Here is a 25,822-nt window from a genome sequence, read left to right as displayed (position 1 = left end):
TAAAAAATATTTTAGTTTTCGCGTTTTATGTACTATTTATTTACATGGAATTAAAAAATATTTTAGTTTTCGTGTTGTAAAATTCACCATATCAAAATACAACCCTGTTCTTACTATTCATCTTTAACAAGTTGTCAAAAAAGACATCTGCGCCGATTCGCTTCAAGATCTGCCGCCGTTAGGCAGGCAATTTTTTGACATTTTCTTTTCACAATTTGCGTTGAATTTGCTTAACTCGTGGCGTATAGAAAATTGTAATTTTTTTGTGCAAAATACTAATTAAAATTAAAGGTAAAGTGCAAAAATTGTTGTCAAAGTATGTCTAACATTACTCACTATTATTTATTTGCGAAATTTGTGTGTAGATGCCAGGCGTTGATACAATTAAATCTTCATGGGCCGATGAGGTTGAGTTAGATTACGGAGGTCTGCCACCACCTACCGAAGTAATTGAAAATGGTTTCAAATACGTCACAGAGTACAAGTACGACAAGGATGACAAGAAAGTTAAAGTAGTGCGTACGTATAAAATTTCCAAGCAAGTTGTACCCAAAACAGTTGCACTCCGACGCACCTGGGCCAAATTCGGCGAATCCAAGAACGATAAGGCGGGACCCAACTCACAGACTACAATTGTGGCTGAAGAAATCTTTATGCAAATTCTCAACACCAAGGAAGAAGAGAAGACAAATGATCCTTTGTTGGATTTGAGCAAAAATATTGCCAAGTGTCGTATTTGTAATGGTGAGCATTGGTCCGTTTACTGTCCATACAAAGGCACCGCTATGGACACCAATCTTATGGAAAAGAAAGCAACAGCCGCCGCCACCGCTGTCACAGAAGCACCCAAACCTGGCAAATATGTACCTCCATTCCTTAAAGACAGTCAAAAAGGTGGTATGGGTATGCGTGGACGTGATGATACCGCAGCTATTCGTATTTCCAATTTATCTGAATCTATGACCGAACAAGATCTTGAAGAGCTTATCAAACGTATTGGACAACATACCAAAATGTATTTGGCCCGCGATAAGAACACCGGCCTCTGCAAAGGTTTCGCCTACGTTCATTTCCGCCAACGCAAAGATGCCGCTGCTGCTATTGAAATCCTTAATGGTCACGGTTATGATCATTTGATCTTGAGCGCCGAATGGTCGAAACCCCAGAACAACTGATACGTAGTAAGGGAATCGACTTCAACTTCCAATAAACAGAATTAAAATTAAAAACATTTTTTTATACACAACATAAATCTTACACAAGTTCTATATGATAAATTAATGTTATACAGAAACAAAAAATAATCCTTCAGAAATATAAATATATAAGTAGATTAAAGGCTACCATGAGTAAATGTAAGTCTAGTAGCCGAACTCCAATGATATTCGTTTATTTGCTTTTTTTTTAATATGTGATAGTGGATTGAAAATAGCTTAAGAAAAGTTGGTGAAGTTTTAAGTCATTCTAGTTTGCAGCATTTGTGTAAAAAAAAATTGTTTTTAATCATTCATTCTTTAAATATGTATGTGTAAAATTTACACGAAACTTTGTTTACTATAATGTAAAATTAAGATAATTTTGCATATTGTAACTTCAATGAAGCATCTGTTATGCAAAAATCAGCAATTCATGATCGTAATTTTCCTTTTAGAACTACAACTTGGACTTTTGTTCAAGTTTTAAGATTTTATAGAAGAAAACTTTTATTATAAAAATCTCGTATATGAATAGTCTTTATAAAGATTCTTAATCTCAAGCAGACTACAATTCAACAAAATTTCAAGATGGAAAGTATCTACGATATGAACAGACAAATGTGCTAATTTCTTTTCAGCTTTTTTCTTTGAAAATATATTTTTCGATTTAATGTTTCATCAAAACAAAAAAACTTCATTAAAAAATTACAGTTTTTATCCAAAAATGTTAACAAATTAAAAGCTTTATATATCACTTATACGCCACCTCAGTGCAGGAAAGTTATCACTTAACGTATTTACCGAACTTTCGACATTAAAAATGTAAAGTTTGAATTTTTCCAATAGATGGCGTTGTGATTTGATATTTTGGACTATTTCAGATAAAACATTGGACCGTTTAGGAAACTTGTTAAGGGGTATTTTTATACCCCTGTATTGAACACATAACACACATTTTCTAACAGTTCTTTTATCAATAAGTGTGCGTTCCATTATATAACTTTATAATAAATAACTTTTTCTTTTATTACCATTTAATTAATTAATATCCACTTATATTTTCGTGTTAAATTTTCATTAAACATTTCATTTATAAATTATTGAAAATTATTTTTAAATTCAAGCAATAAAATAGTACGTTAATTAATGTTCTGTTCCCATTACGTACCCCCCACTACTAAGTTAAATAATATTCTCTTGTTAACTTAACACATTGTTAACTTGACTCAGTTCGGGTGGTAAAATTGAGCACGAAACAGTAAATGTTTCGTTCAGTGCGTTTTTGCATTTCGTACGTGAAGGTTGTGTTTTCCGCTTAGGAAACGCTCGTTCAGACTTTTGTGGAAATCAGTTGAAAGAAAAATAAACAAAGAAATAAATTAAATACTCTACAATAAAGTGTTTTTTTTTTGATGATTATTAAACAAATAAAAAATGTACATATTTTGAAAAGAAATCTACAAAAGAAGTAGAGTTGTAAATTATATGTGTGAATGACCATTTAACACAGAAAATAATGCAATTTTAAGAAAATTTTCAAAAAAAGTGGCAAGTAAATTGGAAGTTAAAGAAAAATTCTGTTTCGTAGCATATAAAATTTATGCATACCTGGTGCGCGATAGTGGTGCATCACAATTCATTTTATGTATATATACAACAACAACATATGAATAAAAAATATACACTGTGCATACATATGTAGACGTGTGTTTGTGTACATGTGCGGCCAGTGAGTGAGTAAGTGAGTGCATGTCACCAAATGAAGCAAACAGAAAAAATAAACATTTAAACTGAAAAAATTATCAATGAAAAAAATAAAAAAAAAACAAAATTAATTTATAAAAGGCGAACAAAAGGCAATAGAGAACAACTACAACAATAATAATTTAATACCACTGAGCCAAATGGGCCTGCTAGACAGCAACTACATAGAAATATGTACACACTCCCATACATTCTACTCATCTAGTTAATAACAATAAAAGATGAGAATAATAATAATAATATAAAGAAGCAGAAATAGAAGAGTAGTAAAGAAAATAAATAATAAAGAAACAAATCAAGCAGCTGATTAGCTTTAAACAAACATCCATACATACTTACACGTACGTATTTACAAATTTACATACATACTTACAAGCCCACCATACTTAAAATTGTAAATATGTTTATACTTCTCTTTATAACCACACATATTACAATAACAATAATAATTGCTTGTGTAAATATTACTGTAACTACAACAACAATACCCTTAACTAGAGAAGAGAAAGAAAAAAAATATTCAAATAAGAATTTTTTTTAATAGAGAGGCATGGGGGAAATAAAAAAAAAATAATAATAAAGAAAATACTGATTTAATGGTTTTTATTATTTAAATTTCTAAGATTTTCATATTTTCAATTGAAAATTAAAAATGAAAAATAAAATAAAACAATATCACGATAACCAAATGCGGAAATAACCTATAAAAACTTCTTCATTTTACAAACATACTTACAGATTTAAAAGACAGAGAGCATTAATTTAAATCAACACAACTGTTGTATTTATAATAAACTACTTACTGTATGCATATCCTTTTCATTTATGAACCGGAAGAAAATGATATACACATATCATCAATATACATACATATGTAAGTAGGAATTGAAACGGAAAATCACAAATCATTGGTTATAGTTAAACATCAAGCTATTTGTGTGTATTTAGTGGGGTAAACAAATCAAATCAATTTTAAATTTAATCAATATTCATGATGTTTAAAGATAGTAATTTTGTTTTTGTTTTCCTACTTTGGCCATTAGTTGGCAAATTATTTGTATAAATACAAATTTGTAGATATGACAAAACAAAATATAAAATTATCTAGAGGTTGGGGTTTTTTTGACTTTTTGACTGATTAAAATTGAAAATTATTAAAAAGATAGCTTCACTAGGAAATTTATGTCAAGTTAGCCAAGTCTTGAAACCGTCAAAAATATAATAATTATAAGGAAATTCATGTCAAGTGAAACCGATATCATTCGCTCAGACACCATTTATCGAAAAGATCATTCAAGAGTTAGGATTTACAGTGGGTCAAAGTATGTCATTTTTGCAAAACATGTTCTTAGAAAATTTCTTCAATGTTTCGAAAAAAACAAAAATTGTTCGTCTTTTTTCAAAAAAGAGCCCATGTTTTAGAAAATAAGTATATCAAATGAAAAGGTACATAACTAATACTGAACTGTTTCTAAGACGTTACATTTGTTATAGAAAGCTTCACTAAAACTAGCTCAAGTTTCGAATTAAACAATTATCAATTAAAGAAATTTTTTATAAAAATTATGTTGGTGCTATGTAGCATCTAACGAACAAGATGTAGAACTATCAGTAGTATTAATTTTTAATGTAATATCCGAAAAATTATTTAATGTACATACATATTGGAAAAGTTTTAAGATTTTTAAAAATTAAATACGCCATTTGTTTACTATAATTTGTTGTGAGTGCGATCATTTAAAAGTTTTTGAACTAATTTATGTTCAATTAATTGAATTTTTCTTTTTTCTAATTTATTAAAATGTTATTTGATTTTATTTGTGATTCAAAACTGATTGTTTTGATATTTTTCGAAATTTTATTGTATTGTGTTGTTTTTTTATTTAGAATTAATTAAAAGAATTTATTTTATGATTTGTTGTTGATATTGATGGAATTGTTTGTCTATCTAAAAATTAATTCTTTAACGGTTAGAAGATTAACCCCTGTTAGATCGGTTTAAGTTTTAAAACAAAATCCATAATTATTAAATTTTTTCGAAATGCAAAAAAAAAAACACTTTTGTTAAGACGACCGAAATTTGTCTTATTAACAAATAACAAAAGTGGTTTAATACATAAAATCTTGTAATCCATAAAATATTTATAACAATCATAAGTTAATATTTCTTTGTACGTCACCATTCTTGCCTTTTCATACAATTTAAATTGCAGACCCATTATTCATTTATTTTTATGAACAGAAAATAAATTATTAAATTGTACCTACATATATACGTCTGTATGTTTAATATTTTTATGGTTTCTTGATGATTTTTGATCATTTTATTTACATTGCCTCAATAAACAAAATTAAAAATTAATTGACATAGGGGGGTTAAATATAACCCTGTAGGAATATAAAATATTTTAATTGAAAAGTTTTAAACTAGATTTCAGGGTTTTTATAATCGTGTTTTATGTGAGATTAAAAGTGTGCAATTGATTAAAAATTTAAAGGGCGAATATTTAAAAAATGTTGCCTTGTAATGAGGGAACATTTCCAAAACAATTGCATTTTTTATTAAAAATTCTTAAATTTATATTAAGGGTTAATTTAATATAAAAATGCTAAAAGATTTTCTTAACACCCAATATTTAGTTCTGTCTAACCAGTAGCCTTCTGGCCTTCTGTGTGTTCTCGAACGGCACAGATATTGCTATTCTCAACGCATCAATAAATTAAAACTTTGTTGATTATTATGATTGTTGTTGTTTGTTTTTAATTGGGGGTTTTTGTTGTTATATAAAAATATTGTTTTTTTTTGATTCAAAAAATAATATTCACACATATAAAAATTATTATTTGAATGCCAATGCCGTTTTGTTGGCGTTGTTTATGGTTAAGCCTCCCTGCCTCCCACTGGCCAGAGTTTATACCTAGCCGCCCCTTTCTTGTGGGTGTGTGTGTGTTACTCTCTCACTGTTGCCTTTGATCATTTTTTTGTAACATATTTCTTAAAGTATTTATTTTGATGTTATTTTCTTTGAAAACTTTCTTTAGAACTAAAGAAAAACAAAACGTTTTCAAGATTTTTGTATGAGTAAAACTTAAAATTTATCTTTTCTGTTAGTCTGTTGAGATTTATTTGTCAGTCGGTTGGTCGGTTGATCATTTCATTTGACGTTTCGTCATCTCTTGTTAATAGCTGTGTGTTTTTTTTTGAGTATGTGTTTTATTTATTTTCCCTCTAATGGATTCTTTATATTCGATCGTATTTATAAAGTAAACACACACAAATTTTTTTTTGTTCTCAAACAAAAACTAATTTGAATAAAAAAACGTGAATATATGTGAGCAAAAATATATTAAAAATATATATAAATATATAACATTGTTTGAAGGTTTTTATATATTTATACACACAAATATTTAAGAATTTCAAAACAAAAATAAAAAAACAAAAATTTTTAAAACTTGCAATTGTGTATTAAGAAAAAAAGTGAGGTTCTAACTATATTCAAACTGATTTATTTTTTATAGATTTATGTTTAAAGTGGTTCATTTAAAAAAAATAAAACAATTTGCAAAGAAAACAATAATAAAAAAATAAACAAACAAAAAGTTATTTAAATAATTGTATTAAGGAAAAAATAGTGGAAAAAAATTGACTCCTAGCAGTTGTTGTGAAATAAATATCCTTAATAAAACAATATAAAACGTAACGGAAATTAAATCAAATTAACTTGAGCTGCTGTGCTTCCCACCAATTTGTTAAGCCTGCAATTGCCTGGTCACCATTGGCGGCTGTTCATAGCTTGGGGGTAAGTTATTTTTACTTATTTTTTTATTATTGTGTTATTGCAACTTATGTTAAATTTGTTGTTTTAATTTAATATTGTTCAGTTTCACTTGAACTTTTATTGTATGTATATGGTCGTAAGGATGGACTTTTTTTCAAGTTCATTAGTTTTATTATTTTTTTTTTAATTATTTCTTGTTGTCGAGATATTTGTTAAGACTTTATTATGTTATTGACTTAAATGTTTTTCACACCTGTCTCCGCTATTTGTTTTTCTCTAATCTTATCATGTCTTTAGAGTAGAGTAGTAGTAGAATATTTTTCATTTGCTGTTTTTTTTTGTTAATGTTTTTGTATACACTTGAGAGAAAAGGCAAAAACAGCAAAAATTAAATAAAATAAATTAAAATAAGTGAACAACACATTTTGGCGTGATAAGCACACACTCAAAAAATATGTATATGTACAATTACGTTTCGAACATTTATACTTAAGTACCTACATATGTATATACTAGTGCCCAATACTTTTAAAAATCTTACTACATATGTATGTATATAATTTTAGTATGACAGTAAAATGTCTTAATAGTGGGCGTTGAATTTCATTTAGAAATTATTTAAGGTATTTATTATTTTAGAAATTACGAAGTTACTCCTTTTAAAATATACAATTTACGACTTTACATATATAACTTTCAACTAAAATTACAACTACATAAATTAAAGTCACCTAAGCATTGAGTATAATTGACACTTAAGCATATGTGTCATTTATATTTAACGCCTGTATGCTTTAGAAGAGAGGGAAAGAGAAACAACATCTTATCTGAAAAAAATTACTTAACAAACGTTAAAAATGTCCCCTTTAATGAACCACCACTGTTTATACTAACTTTACGATACATGTTTAAGCAAAAACAAAAGAACATAAAAAAAAAATTGCCAAATAAATAAATTAAAATTATGATTGTTATTAATTGTATCATTTACAACCTAAATATTTAACATAATCGTGTTTTTCAGCAAACACCCTTCCCTCTTTCTTCCACCGTTTCACATTTTTTGACAATTTTTTAATAAATAAAAATTTTCTTCGACAATGTCATTGTCCAAATATTTTGATTTCAATTCTATTAAAATTTTGACATACAATTTGTTTATCAATCAATTTAAACTAAATACTATTGATGAATATTTTCATTAACATTTGCTACAATTGAATGCTCCTCGTGTGTGTGTGTGTGTGTTGAGAGAAAAAAATTAAAATTAAGCCACGCGCTTTGAAAAATTTTTGAGTTTTTTTCACATCAAACTGTGATTAAATTTTAGCAGCAGGCTGTCAATAGGCTGTGTAGTAATAATAAAACTATTTTTTTTATTTGTTAATGACTGACTGCGTGTGAAGGTGATTAAAAGTTTATTGATTCACGCGTGATTGCTTGTTTTAGAAATTTTTTTATCAGAAAAGTTTAGCATCAAAAGAATTTGCTGAATGTTATAGGATTTTTTTTAGCAAAAACCTTAATTAATTCTTATGTTTGCTTATTTTAATATTATATATCCACTATTTGGAAATTTTAATACTTTTTGTATGATTGTAAGGAAAAACTTAATATTTGTATAGTTTAGATTATATATCCGTTAGATTAGGCTATAGTTTGATTATAAACCTGTACTATAAACTGGACTATAATATAAACTAAAAACTTGATTATAATCATAACTATAAGTTAGACTATAATCTTAAATGTTTTCTTACATATAGTCTGCCTTACAGCCAAAACTATAGTCTGGACTATAAACTGGATTATAATTATAACTATAAGTTAGACTGTAATCTTACATGTTGTCTGCCCTACAGCCTAAACTATAGTCTATAGTCTAAACTATAGTTAGGAGTTTAACCTGGATCTGTCTAGGTTATAGTCTAAACTATAGTCTATAATATCATAAAATATTGTCTGAAGAATTGTTTAGATTCTAAACCTATATTATCTGGACTTTATCCTAAGCCATAGCCCATAATTTAAAATATAGTGTTAACTATAGGACTAAATTGTTGGTTTTAATATTGAAAATAATCGTCATCAATACTTTACTTATAAGGAAATTTCACAATTCTATTGTTTAACAAAGAATATTGCATCGTTATTTTTCCATTTTGAAAATATGTCTAATTTTTTTCAAATTATTATTGGTTAGATCAGTTCAAGTGGCCTGTTGATAAATATCACTTTGAGTGATATTAAATGAAAATAATTTGTTATCACAATTACAAAGTAAAGAAAAGAAAAAAAATGTATAATAATTTAATACGCATCAAGTAATTTTATTTTTACAAGTTAAAAGGGCATATTTGGTTTTGAAAAATCATTTTAGAACATTTAGAATAATTGTAGTTATTATTTAATCACATGTTTACACTTGTTATTTTCACATTAATAAATAAAAAAAATAATAATAAATGAAAACAAAACTTAACGAGAAAAAAAATAATAAAGCAAAAAAAAAAAAATGGCAAATAAGCACTCGTACTCGTTTATATATTAATAGCTGTTGGTATAGTGAATAAATAACTTTTGATAATATAATTAAATAAATACTATATAGAATAATATGTGCATATATTAATATCAGTGGTCGGCCTAAAGAGATTATCTAAAATTATTTGTCTTTTCTGGAAGCTAACAAGCTACTGATAGCATTTCCTTATTTTTAAAGGTTTGTAAGTATGTAGTATATATTAGCATGCTGTTGGTAACCTGCTGGCTATGGGTGCTATTCACTGCTTTATTTAAATGTAGTATTTTATACTGCAACAACAATGTATTTTACGACTAGACTCTCTTATTCACACTCTGTACCGTTTCATTTTGTTTGTTTATATGATTTTGCCTGTCATTTGCTTGATGTTTTTGTTATTGTTTATTTTACTCACATTTGTTTTGAATGTGTGTTTTTGTCAAAGTCTGCCTGATCAGACTGGCGATCAAAACAAGTGTCATGACTATAACCGATTTTTTTGTTGTTATTGCTTTTAACATTATCGTTGCTTTTTCTTCTTTCGTACGAAAGATCTGGTATTTTTTTTTTTAATTTTTATGTTTTTTTATTGTTGCTGTTTTTTTTTTTGCTTAAACAAACTTTTTTTTGGCAAAAAAAGAAAAAATGAATTCTTTTGTATACTGTGAAATTAGCATTAAGTCGACAAAATAAATTAATTAACATTTAATTTCATTCATTTGAGTATAATTTATACAGTGGTATAAAAAAATTAAACAAATTATACAAATTCTGGAGTTAAAGAAATAAACGACTTTTAATTGCAATAATTATGACACAATCTTTAGACTGAATACTTGTTTATAGCTTTACTTATATAGTATTCACTAGAGTATTGATTTCGATTTTAATAGCGACTTTAGATTCCACTATATATAAATTTGACTATATATTTGTTACTATATTTGTAGTTTAACTTAAACTTATCTTGACTATACTAGTTTGAACTAATGTTTGACTATAGTTTGTTCTTTAGTAAAACTATAATCTTGACTATACTATTTTGAACTAAAGTTTGACTATTGTTTCGACTACAGTTTAGATCAAATTTGGACTATAGTTAAGACTAAAGTTTTGACTATAGTTTTGTCTATGTTTACATAATAGTGTTAACTACAGTTGATAAAGCTTTAATATAATTTACATTGTAGTTTGACTATTGTGTTGGTCATTCAGTTTAGGTTTGGACTATATTTTAGAAATATAGTTTAGGTAAATGAGTATTAATAATTAAGTATATAATTTAGACTTAATATGCAGAAGATTTCCACCTAGTTTTGTAACAAATTACTTAACATTTTCAGAATACTTTATTTTCATATAAGTAAAGGGCGTCTGTACTCATATGTTGGTATTACTGATAAACTTTTAATATGTTTGTATAGCTATGCTAGTATGAGAGTATATTAAATATAAAATACAACTCAAGTGGTTTTTACTATCAAGGGTAAAAGATGTTTAAATTATTGTTCTTGTATGTTGTAGTTTTATATTAGATTTAATAGTAAATACTACAAAATATAAAAACAAAAACAGGGAGAAGAGGATAAGGAAAAATTTATAAAGAAGGTTCGTTAACTTTACATCATTATATGAAAGAATGTGTGTTGTACAAGAATGACTGTTAGTATGTGCAACATACTGAAGAATGTTTCGTATTAATGTTTTAGCGCATTTTATTTAGGAAAAACTTCAAAAGAAGATTTATGGGAACATTTTTATGATACTCCCTTTGTATAACAGGGTAATTACAATTAAAGAACAAAACAATTGTATAAGTAGTAAAAGCTGGCAGAAAAAAAAAAAAACAAGAAAAACTATTAGTTAGTTCATGATAAAGGAATGTTACAAACTGAAAAAATTAAGGAAATAAATAGATAATTGAGCTATACAATAAAATAATAGCAATTAGTTTTTAAAAACAATATGGCAAAACTCAGTGCTTAGTTTAAAATAATACTGTTAATGCAGCTAGCATAATTTAAGGTAGCCTACTAGAAATTCGTTTAAGACCGTTTTTTATTTTATATATACGATAAATAAAAACAAATTTTCCATGCTAAAACTTAATGACAGACTCACGTGACGTTTCGCAGCAACTGTTTCGAATGAATTATTTTCCCTTCATACTACTTACTAACTAACTATTTGTATATATATTATATATACAATAGTCTCTAATCTAACCTAATATCTCCTTCAACTGCTTAAATAGCATTTATCTAATCTAATAACATTAAAGTCTCTACTTAACTACATTGAAAATATAATTTAATTTGATGTTGTAAATATGTCATAAACCCAGAGAAAATTGAAATTTAATTCTTTTTTGTACAAACGCAACACAAGTACTAGAGTACATAGAGTATTTAGTTGGATTTGTTTCTTTCTTTCGTTTTGGTTCTTTTTTTTGGTTTGAACTGCAATACTCGGTCGGGGAACTAGTTCCACTTATTTAGAGTATGTAATGTTGTTGACTTTTAATATGTACTTTGTTGTATGAATTGATCTGCTCATGTTGCATATAGTTGAGTACATACATATATGCATATATTTGTACATGTGTGTATGAGCATAAAAATAAAAACATCCGGTCGTTAATTTAAATTATGCCTCCTCTCGGTATTATACTTAATGCAAACTGAAATGCTACATCATAATTTAATGTAGATTATTGAAATTACGCATTAATGTATACATTTATTAAACGAGAAATTTTATATAAAAATCCAAAATAAAGTGGGTGCCTAGAGGACGAAATATATAATTTCCAAATAATTTTCTGTAAATTAAAAATTAAACTTGTTTAAAATTTGTTCTATTTAATACATTTCACTCAGTTTAGTTGCATCTTAAACATATACAAACTATTTGCAATTTGTTCAGCTTAATAGCTGACCAACATTTTTTTTAACCAATATTGTGGCCACAATTTTTTTTAAATGTAATTTAAAAAAAAAAAAAACAATTAAAAAAAATTTATGTAAAATTCTCACACAAACATATAAGCTCTATTATCACAATATCTTAATTCAATGAAAAGTTTGTAGACAATTATAGTTGTTTTACAATTGCTTCAATGTTGATAAACACATGAAAATACAATCTAATAAAAAAAAATCTATTTTAGATTAATTATATGGATGTGAGAGAGGGAACGCGTGTGTGTGTATAAATTTTATTGGCATGTTTGTACATATACAAATATATATGTGAATGCATATTTTAACTAATTACATATAATAAACTGGCGTCATGTACACGTTTAATAACAACAATAACAATAATAATAAACAACAAACAATGACTACTACAACCGCAACAATAACAACGACAGCAACTGTAGCAACAACTGCAGCAAAAACATCGAAATGTCTATAAATGTTAATTATTAGATAATTACTAGGGTGTTGGTTTTTGGGGTCGTCTTTTCATCATATCTACATACATATGTATGTATGAATCGAGATGAATGCATTCTTCAAAACCCTCCATTAAATTGAGCACAAAGCCAGAAAATGCAAACAAAATAAAAAAAACTTTTAATAGATAAATAAAACAAGAAATAAATGATGTTTTGTGCAACAATAAATGTTAGGGTATCTTTCAATGGAGATTATAGATAAAAGAACTAATCATACCTAATTATCTTTCACTATAGTTTTGACTGAAGTTTAGATTATATTCCAGACTACAGTATAGACAATAATCTTGACTTGGTCTATAATAAACTTAAAACTATAACCTATGTTATAATCCCAAATATATTTGATATAGACTGCTGTCCTGGTATTAGTTTATTCTTGGCTATAATTCTGATTATAGTCATAACTATAAGTTAGACTATAGTTTTAACTTATTCTGACTATAGTTTGCACTTGTTTATAGTCTGGACTATAGTCCTTATAATCGATAGAAATATACTCTTGACTAACGTCAGAACTGTAGTTTTGACTATAGTTTAGGTTAATCTTTATCAAAGTCTGAGGTTTTAGTTCTTGTCTATCCCACAATCTGAGAACCCTATATGTACATTTAACTAACTTGAGTGTACAATTGAACGATGCTCTTGTTTACAAATCAAAAACAATTGTAAAGTTTCTATGGTAAAAAATATGTTGTTGTTGTTAAACATGTTTGTTGTTTTGTGTATGTAACTTGCATGTGCTTTGTTTTCCTTTAATATTTTTTTCCAGTCGCTGTTGTTGTTTTTGATTTTTGTTCAACTCCTATTTTATTTTACAACATATTGTCAATTACGTGTTGTGTATTGTTGCTCTTAACGACAACAAACTTACAAACGCATACATACATATTTAAATGCAAACAAAAATGCATTTCTTTGCTATGAGTATGTGTGTGTTAGAGAGTAAACTAGTGAATTATAAGTTTGATATTATTGCAAACAAAATAAACTTGATTTTATGGTTGTGCTCTGTTGTAAGCAGACATACTTACTTACATACAATCATTGCAATAAAGTAAAGAGCAATATTGTATTGTTTTTGTTGCTGTTCTTTTGCACATTTTTCAGCTAACTTTGACCACTGCCTTACATTAAAGATTAATGACCAGCTTTATACTTAGTTGCCTATGACAACAACAGCAGCAACAGCAACAACAACAACGTTAATGTTTACGAATACAATAACGTCGACACGACAATGATGTTAACGATGACGTTGAATACGAAGGAACCAAACACCAATAGCAACAACTTTAGATTGACTTAACCAGCAATGTAGCCACCAAGCAAACAAAAAATTTCTTATAAAATTTTACAACACACATGTGCATAAGTGGAGATATACACCCAACAGTTCTACAAAAGTCAATATTTTTGACATTTTATTGTTAATTTTTTAAGCACGAATATTTTATTAGAAAAGCAAAAAGGTAGGAAAATGTCACTTAAGTATCTACAAGCAGCCAGCTGAAAGTAATTACTTATGCTTTCAAAATGTAAACTCTTTAAGGATCATTTCCTTATTTGTAATTGTTGAAGCACAGACAGTCACCTCGAACTGCAGGGTATTTTTTTTTATTTATTTCTTGTTTACTGGTTTATTTACTGTCCTGTCCGGCTTGCATATTTTTACTGCTTCTGTTGTCAAAGATTTTGTTTTTATTTATTTTTTAATCATCTTTACTTCTTGTTTTATTGTTTTTTTATTTAATGTCTTGGTATTTGTCTGTACATACCATTTACAATGTGCAACATACAATTATTGTTACCACCATAACAACATAACAAACACATACGTATGTATGCATGTATTGGCGCACCGCTTATAGACTGGTCAACGAACGATCTTGACCTCAGTCTTGAAGCATTGACTGACTGAAGGGTTAATCTAAACACTAACTCTGGCAGAGCAACAAGCTTGAATGGACCAGTTTTTGTGCCTTGTTTTCTGATAGTTGTTGCTGTTCTTTTTATATATGATTTTAGCTTTTGCTGGCAGCTTAAGTTTGATTTGTAATAAAGAAAATTATAAAAAAAATACAACAAAAGTTGTTCAGGAATCTCGTCTTAATGTGTTTCCTATAGCTTAAGTTGGAATATTGCACTTGTTACTCAATTGTATATTGTTGTACCTAGTCTTACTAGGTAGATGTGTTTCGAAAATGCGTAACAAGAATAAAGACGATATAGTACTTTTTGGATTCTTATGAAATTAAATAGTGATTTAATTAGTAATAAATATTTATCTAAAAATATTTAAAGATACTTAGTATAAGAAAGTAGAAAGAAATAAAAAAGTACAAAACTTTTAAATTTTAAATGTCATAGCCTTCATTTGCTCTTTTAACATGGTACTTTTCTTATCTCCATATGACCTATAATAGTACCAAAATCCCTGTTATACCCACATTTTCAACATCTCCTGCATGCAATAATAGTCTGTCTTTTTGCACTGTTGGAGTTTTTTCATCTTTCAATTTTTTGCATTAACTAACTAAATAATAAAATATTTTATTTTTCTTTTCTCCCTTACACTCTTTTAGTCTGTTCTAAGGTCGTCTGAAGAACGGAACCAATGATAACTTTTTTCTACGCCTGGAATGTGTATGATCAACATGTTATTGTAGTTTTTCTCTTAGAAAATAAGAAAAAAAAAACAAACTTTTTATGTTCGTTTTTTTATGGGATTTTTATGGAATGGTATAGGAAAATATTTAACTTATGCTGTTGCCTTACTATGGGTGCATTATAGAAGTAAATTATGTGGGCATTACCTTATATGAAGAAGTAAGAAAGTTTCAAAAAAGGAGTAGTTGTATTTAACTGGCAAAACTATTAAAAGAGTTCAGTGTATTTTGCAGGCAATTAAGGAAAAGGATACTGGAAAAAAAGTAATACAATTTTTTCACTTAGAATATCTAAATCTTTATCTAAAAACCAAACTATAGTCTTGAATATAGTAGGATTTTAGTTGTAACTATAGTTTGGTCTATAATCTTGATCATGGTTTGACCTATAGTTTTGCACATACTTAAGCATTGACTTATGATCTGACTATAGTTAGCGATAGTTTGGATAAAGTCTTAACTACTCTTTGAACTGTAGTAATTACTATTATTTGGTTTAAAATATTGACTGGATTTATTTAGTCATTAGTAATCTGGACTATAATTTTCTAAAAAGTCAGAAGTATAGCTTAGTTATAGCTATAGTTTAAATAGTTCAACAAAGATTCGTTGGTAGTCAATTATTTTCTGATGTTTTTACAAAAAACAACAACAAAATGTATAGGTGAGTAATAATATATTATTACCCGTTAGTACTTAAAGAGAGGTAAGATAGTCTTTTCGGTCTAACGCCATAAAGTGTACGGAAAATTCATACCTTAATGGAGACAATTCATATGTGACCAAAATATATCTCTTCTATTCTTGTATTTCTACTTTAAGATTATTTAAAATTGGAGAAACCATCATTGATTATTAAAGTAAGGAATACCTAGTGAACCAATCCTTTATTGACCACTTTTGATTAGTCAAGTAACTAGTTCTATCTATCTTATGCTAAAACCACAGGGTAACATTATTTTACACAACACATTGCAAGCTTCGTTTGTCCATATGTATGTATGTACGCAGTGCAGCATGTGCGTAAGAGTGTATGAGTATTTACTGGTGTAATTGAAAGAGAGACGAAGAGAGAAAGCTTGACAGTGCATCTGATAAACAAGAAATTCTTACGTTTGCCAAGAATTTTTAATGTTGAATAAAATAAAAGCAACAAACATGCAATCAAAAGTATAAAATTATACATATAGACAAGAACATTTGTACATACGTATATGTATGTATATACATTTTAGTACATAATAAAAAAAATGCATTTTTTGCTGTTGTCTTAAGATGGTATCATATAAAAGAAAACGAGTTAAGCACGCGTTGTTTTTTTTTTTGGTTTCTTTTATTATTTTCTTCATCAGCTACCAATTTGGCGTGCTGCAAGAAAATAATTTCAGCATTAAAAACAACAAAACAATTTTCAGTTTAAATGCATATTTATATGCATTCTTACTTACTTGCCACTGAGCTCTGTGAGATATACTCTCTTACATGCAAACAGACATACATACATACATACATATACAGTGAACGAGAAAAAAAGGAATGTATTTTATTAAATGAAATAGACTTTGTACTGAGTAAAAATTGCACTTTTAATCATTTTTTAACATTAATTTCTTTAGGCATTTATCTGTTTTTTGTTTAAAAATTAAGGTTAAAGAAAATACAAGGTGTGGAGGTAAATTGTTACTAATTTAAGATTATATTTTTAGTAAAATAAGCTTTAAGGGAATATAATACAAAAAAGTAGATATCTTAACTAGAGTATTGATATAGAGATTTTCTTCTGTTATTCGTAGAATGACGAAATGCCTCCAAATCTTCCTATTTACTTTTCTAGAAATTCCTTTCTAATAGAATTTCTTCAAATTATATTAAATTGCTCATGGTTGAGTAAAATTTCAACTTAGAAATGAAATAAAAATGTTAACTATTTTTGGAATGTTGTGTTAAGGTTTGTTGTTTATATTGTTAGCACGTTTATTTGTACTCTCTCCTTCCTCTCTCTCCTTGCAGCTACAAAACTTTCCTGTTAACATACAAACACTTATGTTTTTCTAGTGTAAAAATAACGACACTTTCATATTTATTGGTTTGACAAGTGTGGCAAAGGCAAAATAAAACAGATAGAAAAATATTATCTTCATTTCGTTCACAAACGTTATCTATACCTTGAAGATTATTTGCATTTTTTATTTGAGCCTAAGACAATAAATAGCTTTATTTGTCTTTCAACGCCTAACGGCCACACACACACACACACACACACATCGTCGTAGGGGAGTTTGGGACTTGAGGTAGGAAAGCTCACATTACGTATCGTTACGTTAAGTTACCTTTTATATCATTTTTCTATTCATTATTTTGAATTTTGCAAATATTTGCATAGACAGCTTCGGTATTCAAACATACAAACAAACAGAAAAAAACAAATAATATAAGGAAAGACTTGATAAATAATAACAAAAAATGAAAAAAAAGAAATATAAACATCAATATGCCGTAGTTGAAACTTCGTCGTCATATCTAACTTAGCAGACGATAACAAAGTCAGTCAATCGAACCAAGCCAATCAACCCGTATATCCCCTCTGAAAATATGTATGTATGTACAAGCATTCACACGCACTACAATTTCAAAATTCCATACAATATGTAAAGGGTGGCAGTGCGGGTGCTTTATGATTATACTGATGAGTTTGTCGATGATGATGATGATGATGATGCTGAAAAAAGATGACGCTGACAATGATGCCTGTAATGTCATTTGTATCTAGAGTACGTTTTCTTTTATTCCTTCTTTGTCAATTATTCAATTTGGGATTTTTTTAAACAAATCTAAAGAGAAAACACATTAATGTTGTGAATCTCATCAGTCTTTAAGGGAGAAAACAAAAAAAAAAAAAAGATTTTCAGTCAAACATTTAGACAGCCCGACTGAACGTACAACTGTCCATTTGACAGCTAGACGGAATAGACAGTTAGACATTTATTTACAACATTTTCTTTTTTCTATATGTACATTGTGTACTTACAAGTATTTAGGTTTTGTTGTTGTATTTATTGTGTGTATGTATGAGATAAAAGATATACATACATATATACACGAATAAAAGCAAGATCTTCTAAAGATTGACACTAATGCTTACACACACTGAACAGGAAGAGGTTAAGTTATTAGGGACATGTAAGTCTATAAGATAAACTATGGTACATATAAAAACTATAGACTAGATTTTCGCGCTGTTTATAGTTTAAGATATTTGGATTATAAACTAGACTATGGTTCAAACTATGGACTAGAGTATAGTGCAGAATATAGACTAGTCTAGAGTTCAGACTAGACAAGAGCAAAGACTATAGAAAGTTGACTATAGTAAATACTATAGATAGTAGACTGTAGTATAGACAACAATAAAGAAAACTAGCCTATAGTCTTGACAATAGACTAAACTATAGTGTATTAAATAAATATTTTTTTTTTGTTCTCAATTATTTGTCGCCACCCTGTTGCTGTGTGAGGTTTATGCACACAAATAGTTACATTTTTATCTTTTATGTTTGATTTTTATTTATTTTTTCTGTTTTGCCTACTTTATCTTTAATTTGCGATTTGAGGTTTAACAGTCTGGTGTTCTGATTTTATATATAAATCTATATATACATATGTATATATATATTTTTTTTTCTCTGCATTGTTAAAGATTGCTGCTGTAGCTATTCATCTATAGACTAAATGCGTATGAGTGCCTTAAATGAGTTTCAATTAAATTAAATCAAATTGATACAAGCATAAATACACTGACATTTATTTTTTTTAGCAATAAATACATACATACGTAAATAAAATAGTTAACATGTGGAAGATCGACCCTTTTTAAACAATTGTTGTTTTTGTTCTACAGTATTAAACATTTTTTTGCAAATTCTTGGCAATTTGTTGACATCACTGTTAAATTAAATTTTTTTGTTTAATTTGCAAAAAAATACTTAATACAATAGGAAAAAATACAGCGACAACAACACTTTAACTGTAAAGATAAGTAATTTGGTATTCATCAATCATTTTGTGTGTTTCAAGTTTTATGGCCCTCATTAAAAGTGACACTTATAAAAAGCGCTACTATTAAACGCTTATTTTATAAAAAAATCTTTAAATACTTTAAACAGAATGAAAAAACAAAAAAACAAATCAAAAACCAATAAATCTAACAATGAACTGATATACTTAGTTAACTTAAGTTCAGTTAAGTTGGTAACGATGTGTCTATTTGATCATAAAATTTACACACACACGCACAAAACAATAAAACGTCAGTCAGTCAGCAAACTCATTCATAGACTTTGAAAATGAAAAAAAAAACTTATTCAAATCTTAATATCATTATCACCTAAGCTAATGTCTGCGTATGTGTTTTGAAGCTTTTTAGACACCTGACTTGCATTTACAAAATTTTCATTTATAAATTGTTAGTATTTTTTTTTTTTTTGCCATAAACTTGAAATTATGCATAAACGTGGATATTTGAGTATTTTTTGGCCATTATTATTATAAATATTTTAAGTATTTTCACAGTTTCACAGTAAATTTTTAGTTTTAGCATAAAAATAGTTTTTAAACGAATTTCAGTAAATATTGTTTTAATTAAGTAAATTGTTTATTTAATTTTTTTGTTTTATTGTTGATAATAATAATGCACTTGTTAAGTATTTAACAATAATAAAAATAATGTTGAATTAGGCAAATAATCTGATGAGTGTTTTGCTGTTTAATAGGCTATAAAAAAAACTAAAAATAATCTTATTACATAGAATATTAATAATTTAAATTAAATAAACGTAAATCGTTGAAAAAATTGCAAATTAAATATTAATGTGATCATTTGCTGTTTAGAAATATTAAGAAGAAATTGAATAAAGAGCTTTGATATTTGTATTAGTATGGGTGAGTTTTCCAACATACCGAAAAAACAACCACAACGAATCACACATTTAGTATTAATCCCTAAACAACAGTTAGTCTTAGGACCTTTCATATGAATCTTTTAATAAGAGTATAATTGTTCATTAACTCTCACTTGCTTAAGTGTATAAAATTGTCAAGTTTTATTTTAAGATTAAAAAGACATCAAAAAACTCACACGTTTAGTATTAATCCTTGAACTAGAGTTAAAATTAGGATGTTTCATATAAATCTTTTAAGGAGAGTGTAATCTTTCGTTAGCTCTCACTTGCTTAAGTGCAGTTTAAACATTGTTAAACTTTAATCTCAGATTAAATGAGACATCTAGTAGGGGCCTTAAGAAATTATTTAAAAATGCATACTAATCTTTATCAATTACAAACAAACAAAAAAATATGAAATTTTTAAAATAACCGACATTTTTAAACTTTCAGATTAGGGGACAAGTTATTTCTTTCCACCTTAATATGGCATGTTCTCTTTGCTGCTAAATACTAATCTAAATAATTGCTTATAAAAAATAAAAACAAAAAAAGGAAGAAATGTTTGTCTAGATACAATTGTAGCTCTTGGTTACCAAACATAAATTTTATAACGTCATACTTGAGTTTGTGCGTCTGTTTATTTTCAATGTTATTTTATTGATAAAAAAGCAAATAATTATATTGTTTTTGTTTTTTCATTATTATTATTGTTGTTATTTATATTATGTGTCTGTCTTTTTTGTGTTCGTACAAATACCTGTTGATTACAATTAGTGTTAATATAATTAATTGATTGTTGTTTTTTTCTTTTATTTTTTTTTGCCATTTGCTGATGAGCCAATAGCAAAATTGTCAAATGAAATGTAAAAATATGGTATTATCGGTTGTATTATGCTATAAATGATAAGAACAAATTATTAAGCTTTCTAGGTATTTAAGGAGGTTTCGAAGTAAGCTTACAACCCTCGTGTTTAGATGATTTTTCAGTATTATATATTAAATAGTTTGACGTCATAAGTATGTTTAACAAGTAAGCAAAAAAAAAAAATTGACAAGTACTTAAAGTTTGTGTAAGTTCAAGCTGCTAATCTTACAATTTTAGTCATTTTTTTGGTAATATAATTTGGTTTTTATGACTTCGAAAATTCGCATAAGCCAATTTATGCAAGTAGTTATTTAAAATTTTTATTAGCACGTTTAAAAGCAAGTTAGCAATTGGTAAAATCTTTACAAACATCCTAAAAGACGTATTACCTTTAAGAGCTAATTACCTAAATTCATATACATATATCTTTCCCCTATCATTTTTATTGTCTTTAAATGTTAATCAGTAATATTTTGATTGCCATTTTTAAAGTTACTTTAATTTTAATTTCCAGACATAAAAACTAACACTTGAAATTTGTACACTACTCACCAGTAAAGGTAATTCCGTATTGATATAAAGTTGGTAACCTTATAAAATTTGGCTGACAAGAAGTTCAAATGATTGATGTTTTAGCTGTAAAAAAAAATAAAAAAATAAATGTTTACAATAATAATTAAAAAATAAGTTTGATTGATAATTCAAAAACTTGCAGCTGGATTATATTTTTTGAAATAAAACCCCAACTATTTTACTTTAATATTAAATTTACAATTTTTTTTTTTAATTTTTGAACCAAATTTAATAAAATTTTAGCTAGAATAACTTGTTAAGAAAAAAGTTATCATATTCAGCTGGCTGAATTAAAATTTCATATAAATATTATTTTTTTTGAAATTCAGCTAGCTGAATTAGATTTTGAAAGCTATTTTTACAATTAATTTTATTTATTAATAAAATTGCTTATAATTTAAGTTCGACATTTTTCTTAAATTCAGCTTCACAAATTTACATTTTAAAACCAAATTTAATCAAGTTTTAACTTAAATAACTTCTTAACAAAGAATTTGACATATTCAGCTAGCTGAATTTAAACAATAATACAAAAACACAAATTTGCAAACTTCAGATCATTTAAAGTTATTTTTTTTTTAAATACAGTTTGCTGAATTAGATTTTAAAATTACAATTATTATTTTTTTAATAAATTACTTTTAAAGTCTAGCTGAATTATATTTGTTTTAACAATATCTTAACTTAAAACCTTTATTAATATTTAAAATAAAGCTTTTTGCTAATTCAGCTAGCTGAATTCATATTACATATTATAAACTTAGCATAGCCGTTCTTGCCGTTTGAATCTTTTTATTTCTTGTTAATTTAGAAGATAGCCTGAGACGGTAAAGTTTTTCAAGTAAATTTTGTTAGTGTTTTTTTATGTGTGTGTATAAGTAGGATATTTGTTTCTTTTCGAGGTCATTGTTGTTGTTAATAATAATGTTACTAATTTAGGGATACTTTTGTGAGTTTCTTTTTGTCATAAAATTGGCTCGTTTTGCTTTATACTTTTAATACATTACACATAAAGAGACAGATAGACGGACGGACGGACAGCTAAACATATTAGGACCCTTAAGCTAAACAATATTAGCAAGAAAAGTTTTTTTTACTTTATATATTTTGTGACTTGTTCATTTATGATTTATTTCTTAAAATGCTTGTATACATTTTAAAGCCAGTGAAGCTTGAAATGTGATAAAAAACATGTGTTAGAATTTACTTAAGTTATAAAAGCAAACAGCTAAAGTTTTAAGCAGGATATTAGCAAAAGATTTTGGAAAAGCAAAAAAAAAAAAAACTTTACTAACATTGGCTACATTTGATAATTAAAAAATCTTACCAAATAAGAAATTGCTAATCTTCTTTCATATATGAAAAAAAAGGAATTGCTATAGCAACACAAATCTTGTTTTACATCCGTTTTACCTAAACTTCTAGCTTTAGGAAACGAAGTAAAAAAAATATACATATAAGAGTTTTTAAACTGGCTTTATATTTTGCAAATTGTAATCATAAAAGCATTTGCCAAGTGGCAGAGAGAGAGAAAAAAATAATAAACTAAACAACTTGTTGCAACACTGTATAAAGCAGAGTTTCAACAGAAACACAACACCAACACATTTATCCACTAGTAACACCTACTACAGCAATAACAACACCAACACTAATAATATTGTTCACCGCCACCTTCAAACCCATGCACATACACACATTTAGCAACAAATGAGTTTATAGCCATAGAATTGTACGATTAAAAGCACAAGGAAAAAATGCATAAAATGTAAAAAAAAAAACAGGAAACATTTCTATAGGAACCTTGGCTAGATGTGGCACAAACAAAAAGTAATAAAAAACAACAAGAGACGAGCAGTAAAAACATAAAACTAAAAAACAAAACAGAACAGAATAGAAAAAAGTAAAACGAATGTTTCAACAACAAAGTTTAAACTGAAATGACAGTTCACAAGCAGCCAGAACAGGGAGAAGAAGAGGGATGAAGAAAAACAAAAAACTAGGCTGTTGGATGTGTAAGTTTCTAGCTGCATTCGCCTGCCTGCCTGCCTGCCTGTATGCCAAGGACCTGGGAATAAGTGAAATAAAGTTTTTTGTTGTTTTTTTGTTTCCATACGACTACTATTATTGAAAGTACAATATTGGTTATTTGTTGCAGCAGACAACACTGTTGCTCTTTTTCAACAACTACACATACTTTGTATAACAGCTACACATGCATATCTAACTATGTTTAAAATGCGTGTATTGGACACATACACATATTTATGTATGTTGTATTTTTGTTTTTTTTTCTGTGTGAGAGTATGGTTTTTTTATGATGACTTTATTTCGAAATTAACGTTTTGTGAAACCGTAAATGAATGGGTTGAATATCAAAGTGAACATAAAAATTGCCAGCAGCTGCTGTTAAAGATTAAAACAAGGATTTGCTTTCAAGGTATTTATACATATGTGTGGTGAAAGAATCCTAGCGTCTTTAAGGGAAGCCAATGTATCCTAATAATCCTCTTGAATATTGAACTATGAACTAGTCTATGGAGTAGTCCATAGAATAGTCTATAAAATAGTTTTTAGACTTGCTTATTGACTAGTAACTGTACTAGTTTAAGTCTACGAATTACTAGTCTATGAACAAACTCATATATTTGTATATAGGTCCACACGAAATAAACTATTCTCTAGTAAATGGTTGGTAAAAAAGTGTGATTCCTATGCAGGACATTATCCTCATACTGCAGGGTTTAATATACACACATATACATAAATAAAAAACGAATAAACCATATAAATATAGGTGAAAAGAATATTACAGAACAATTCACAATAGAGGAAAATATTGTTGTCATGATCAAATAAGCAATTCATTGTACACAACACTGTTTTTTTTGTATACAACGAATTTAGTTTAAAGTTTTAAAAGAAAACATTTATTAAAAATATTTGTTTAAATAAAAAAGACAATATTTTTCAATTTATGTGTGAAAGCAGGATTAAAAGTTTAACCATTACAATGGATAAAAATAAAAATTAATATTTTAAAACTTTGTGGAAACATTTTAAATGGTGGCAAAAACACATGAATGTTATTTTTAATAGCTTTCATTGAAGAAAATCTTTAAAAAATGTGCATGTTTTTTTTTAAAGTTATTAATATCAGAAGTCAGAGTTCAGTTAGCTGAATTAGCAGTTTGAAACCAATTTTAATAATTTTTGAAATAAAAAAAGTAAATTTAAAGGTTTTCAACATATTCAGCTGGTGAATTATTGTTAATCAAGCAGAATTCTAGACTTGCTTTGTTAATTAATAGTTTTAGGAGGTTTTTCTTACATTCAGCTAGCTGAATTAGCAGTTTTTAATAAGTGTTCATAAACACTTAGGTTAAGCTAAATAAATACTTTGTTTTGTTCATATTCAGCTAGCTGAATAAGAGTTTGAAAGCTTTTTTATAATTTATTACATTTACCAACAAAATATTAAAGTTTGTTGACTATTCAGCCAGCTGAATTTGTGTATTTGTATACGTATAGTTTAGTAGAATAGTAATTTATTCAAAAAAAAAAAATATTTCAGCAATAGAAAGGTTGTTAACATTTTCATAAACAAAGATTTGACTAAACGCCTACAAAATAATCCCATTTTAAATACCGCCGCAACTGTTGCTGCTTGCCAACAATATAATTTTACTTATTCCCTTTGTGATATAGAAACAATATGTTTAATTTTACATTTTATTTTTAACTACTTGTAGGGTTAAATGACCAAAAATGAGGCAAAACTATTATTTCCGAACAATTTCATTTGCTTTAATCAACGGAAAAACACACAAAAAAAAAAGAAAACAAGAACAAATCACAGAACAAAAACAAGTAAATAAAACAGACACTGGTTTTGTCATACGCAAATGAATGGCTTGACAATTCGTTAATGCTTAAATGTTGATAAATAATGTCTGTTACGCTCTCTGAATGACTAACGGACTGACAAACTAACTGTCAGTTTGGCTGGCAGACGCTTTCAGTTTTCCACATTTAATTTAACGACC

At 27.3% G+C, this 25,822-nt stretch overlaps 2 protein-coding genes across 2 annotated transcripts in view; both read left to right on the top strand.

The window, feature by feature from the left end:
- The first annotated feature begins 140 nt into the window (after positions 1-140).
- On the top strand, positions 141-1,379 carry LOC111684240 (eukaryotic translation initiation factor 3 subunit G-1). The gene is made up of 2 exons (XM_023446372.2): positions 141-291; positions 366-1,379. The coding sequence occupies exon 2, from the start codon at positions 366-368 to the stop codon at positions 1,173-1,175; it is 810 nt and encodes a 269-aa protein (XP_023302140.1). The 5' UTR covers positions 141-291; the 3' UTR covers positions 1,176-1,379.
- A 1,080-nt stretch (positions 1,380-2,459) lies between these two features.
- Positions 2,460-25,822, top strand: part of LOC111683756 (high affinity cGMP-specific 3',5'-cyclic phosphodiesterase 9A) — a 110,416-nt gene continuing 87,053 nt past the window's right edge. Inside the window, exons 1-2 of the mRNA XM_046946022.1 lie at positions 2,460-3,301; positions 6,483-6,763. The gene's annotated coding sequence lies outside the window, so the exon portion shown is untranslated. The remainder of the gene's footprint in view (positions 3,302-6,482; positions 6,764-25,822) is intronic.

Source organism: Lucilia cuprina, chromosome 3 (genome assembly GCF_022045245.1).
Source record: "Lucilia cuprina isolate Lc7/37 chromosome 3, ASM2204524v1, whole genome shotgun sequence".
Classification (NCBI taxonomy): Eukaryota; Metazoa; Arthropoda; class Insecta; order Diptera; family Calliphoridae; genus Lucilia; species Lucilia cuprina.
Note: the sequence above shows the minus strand (reverse complement) of the source record. Positions and strands in the feature narration are given on the sequence as shown.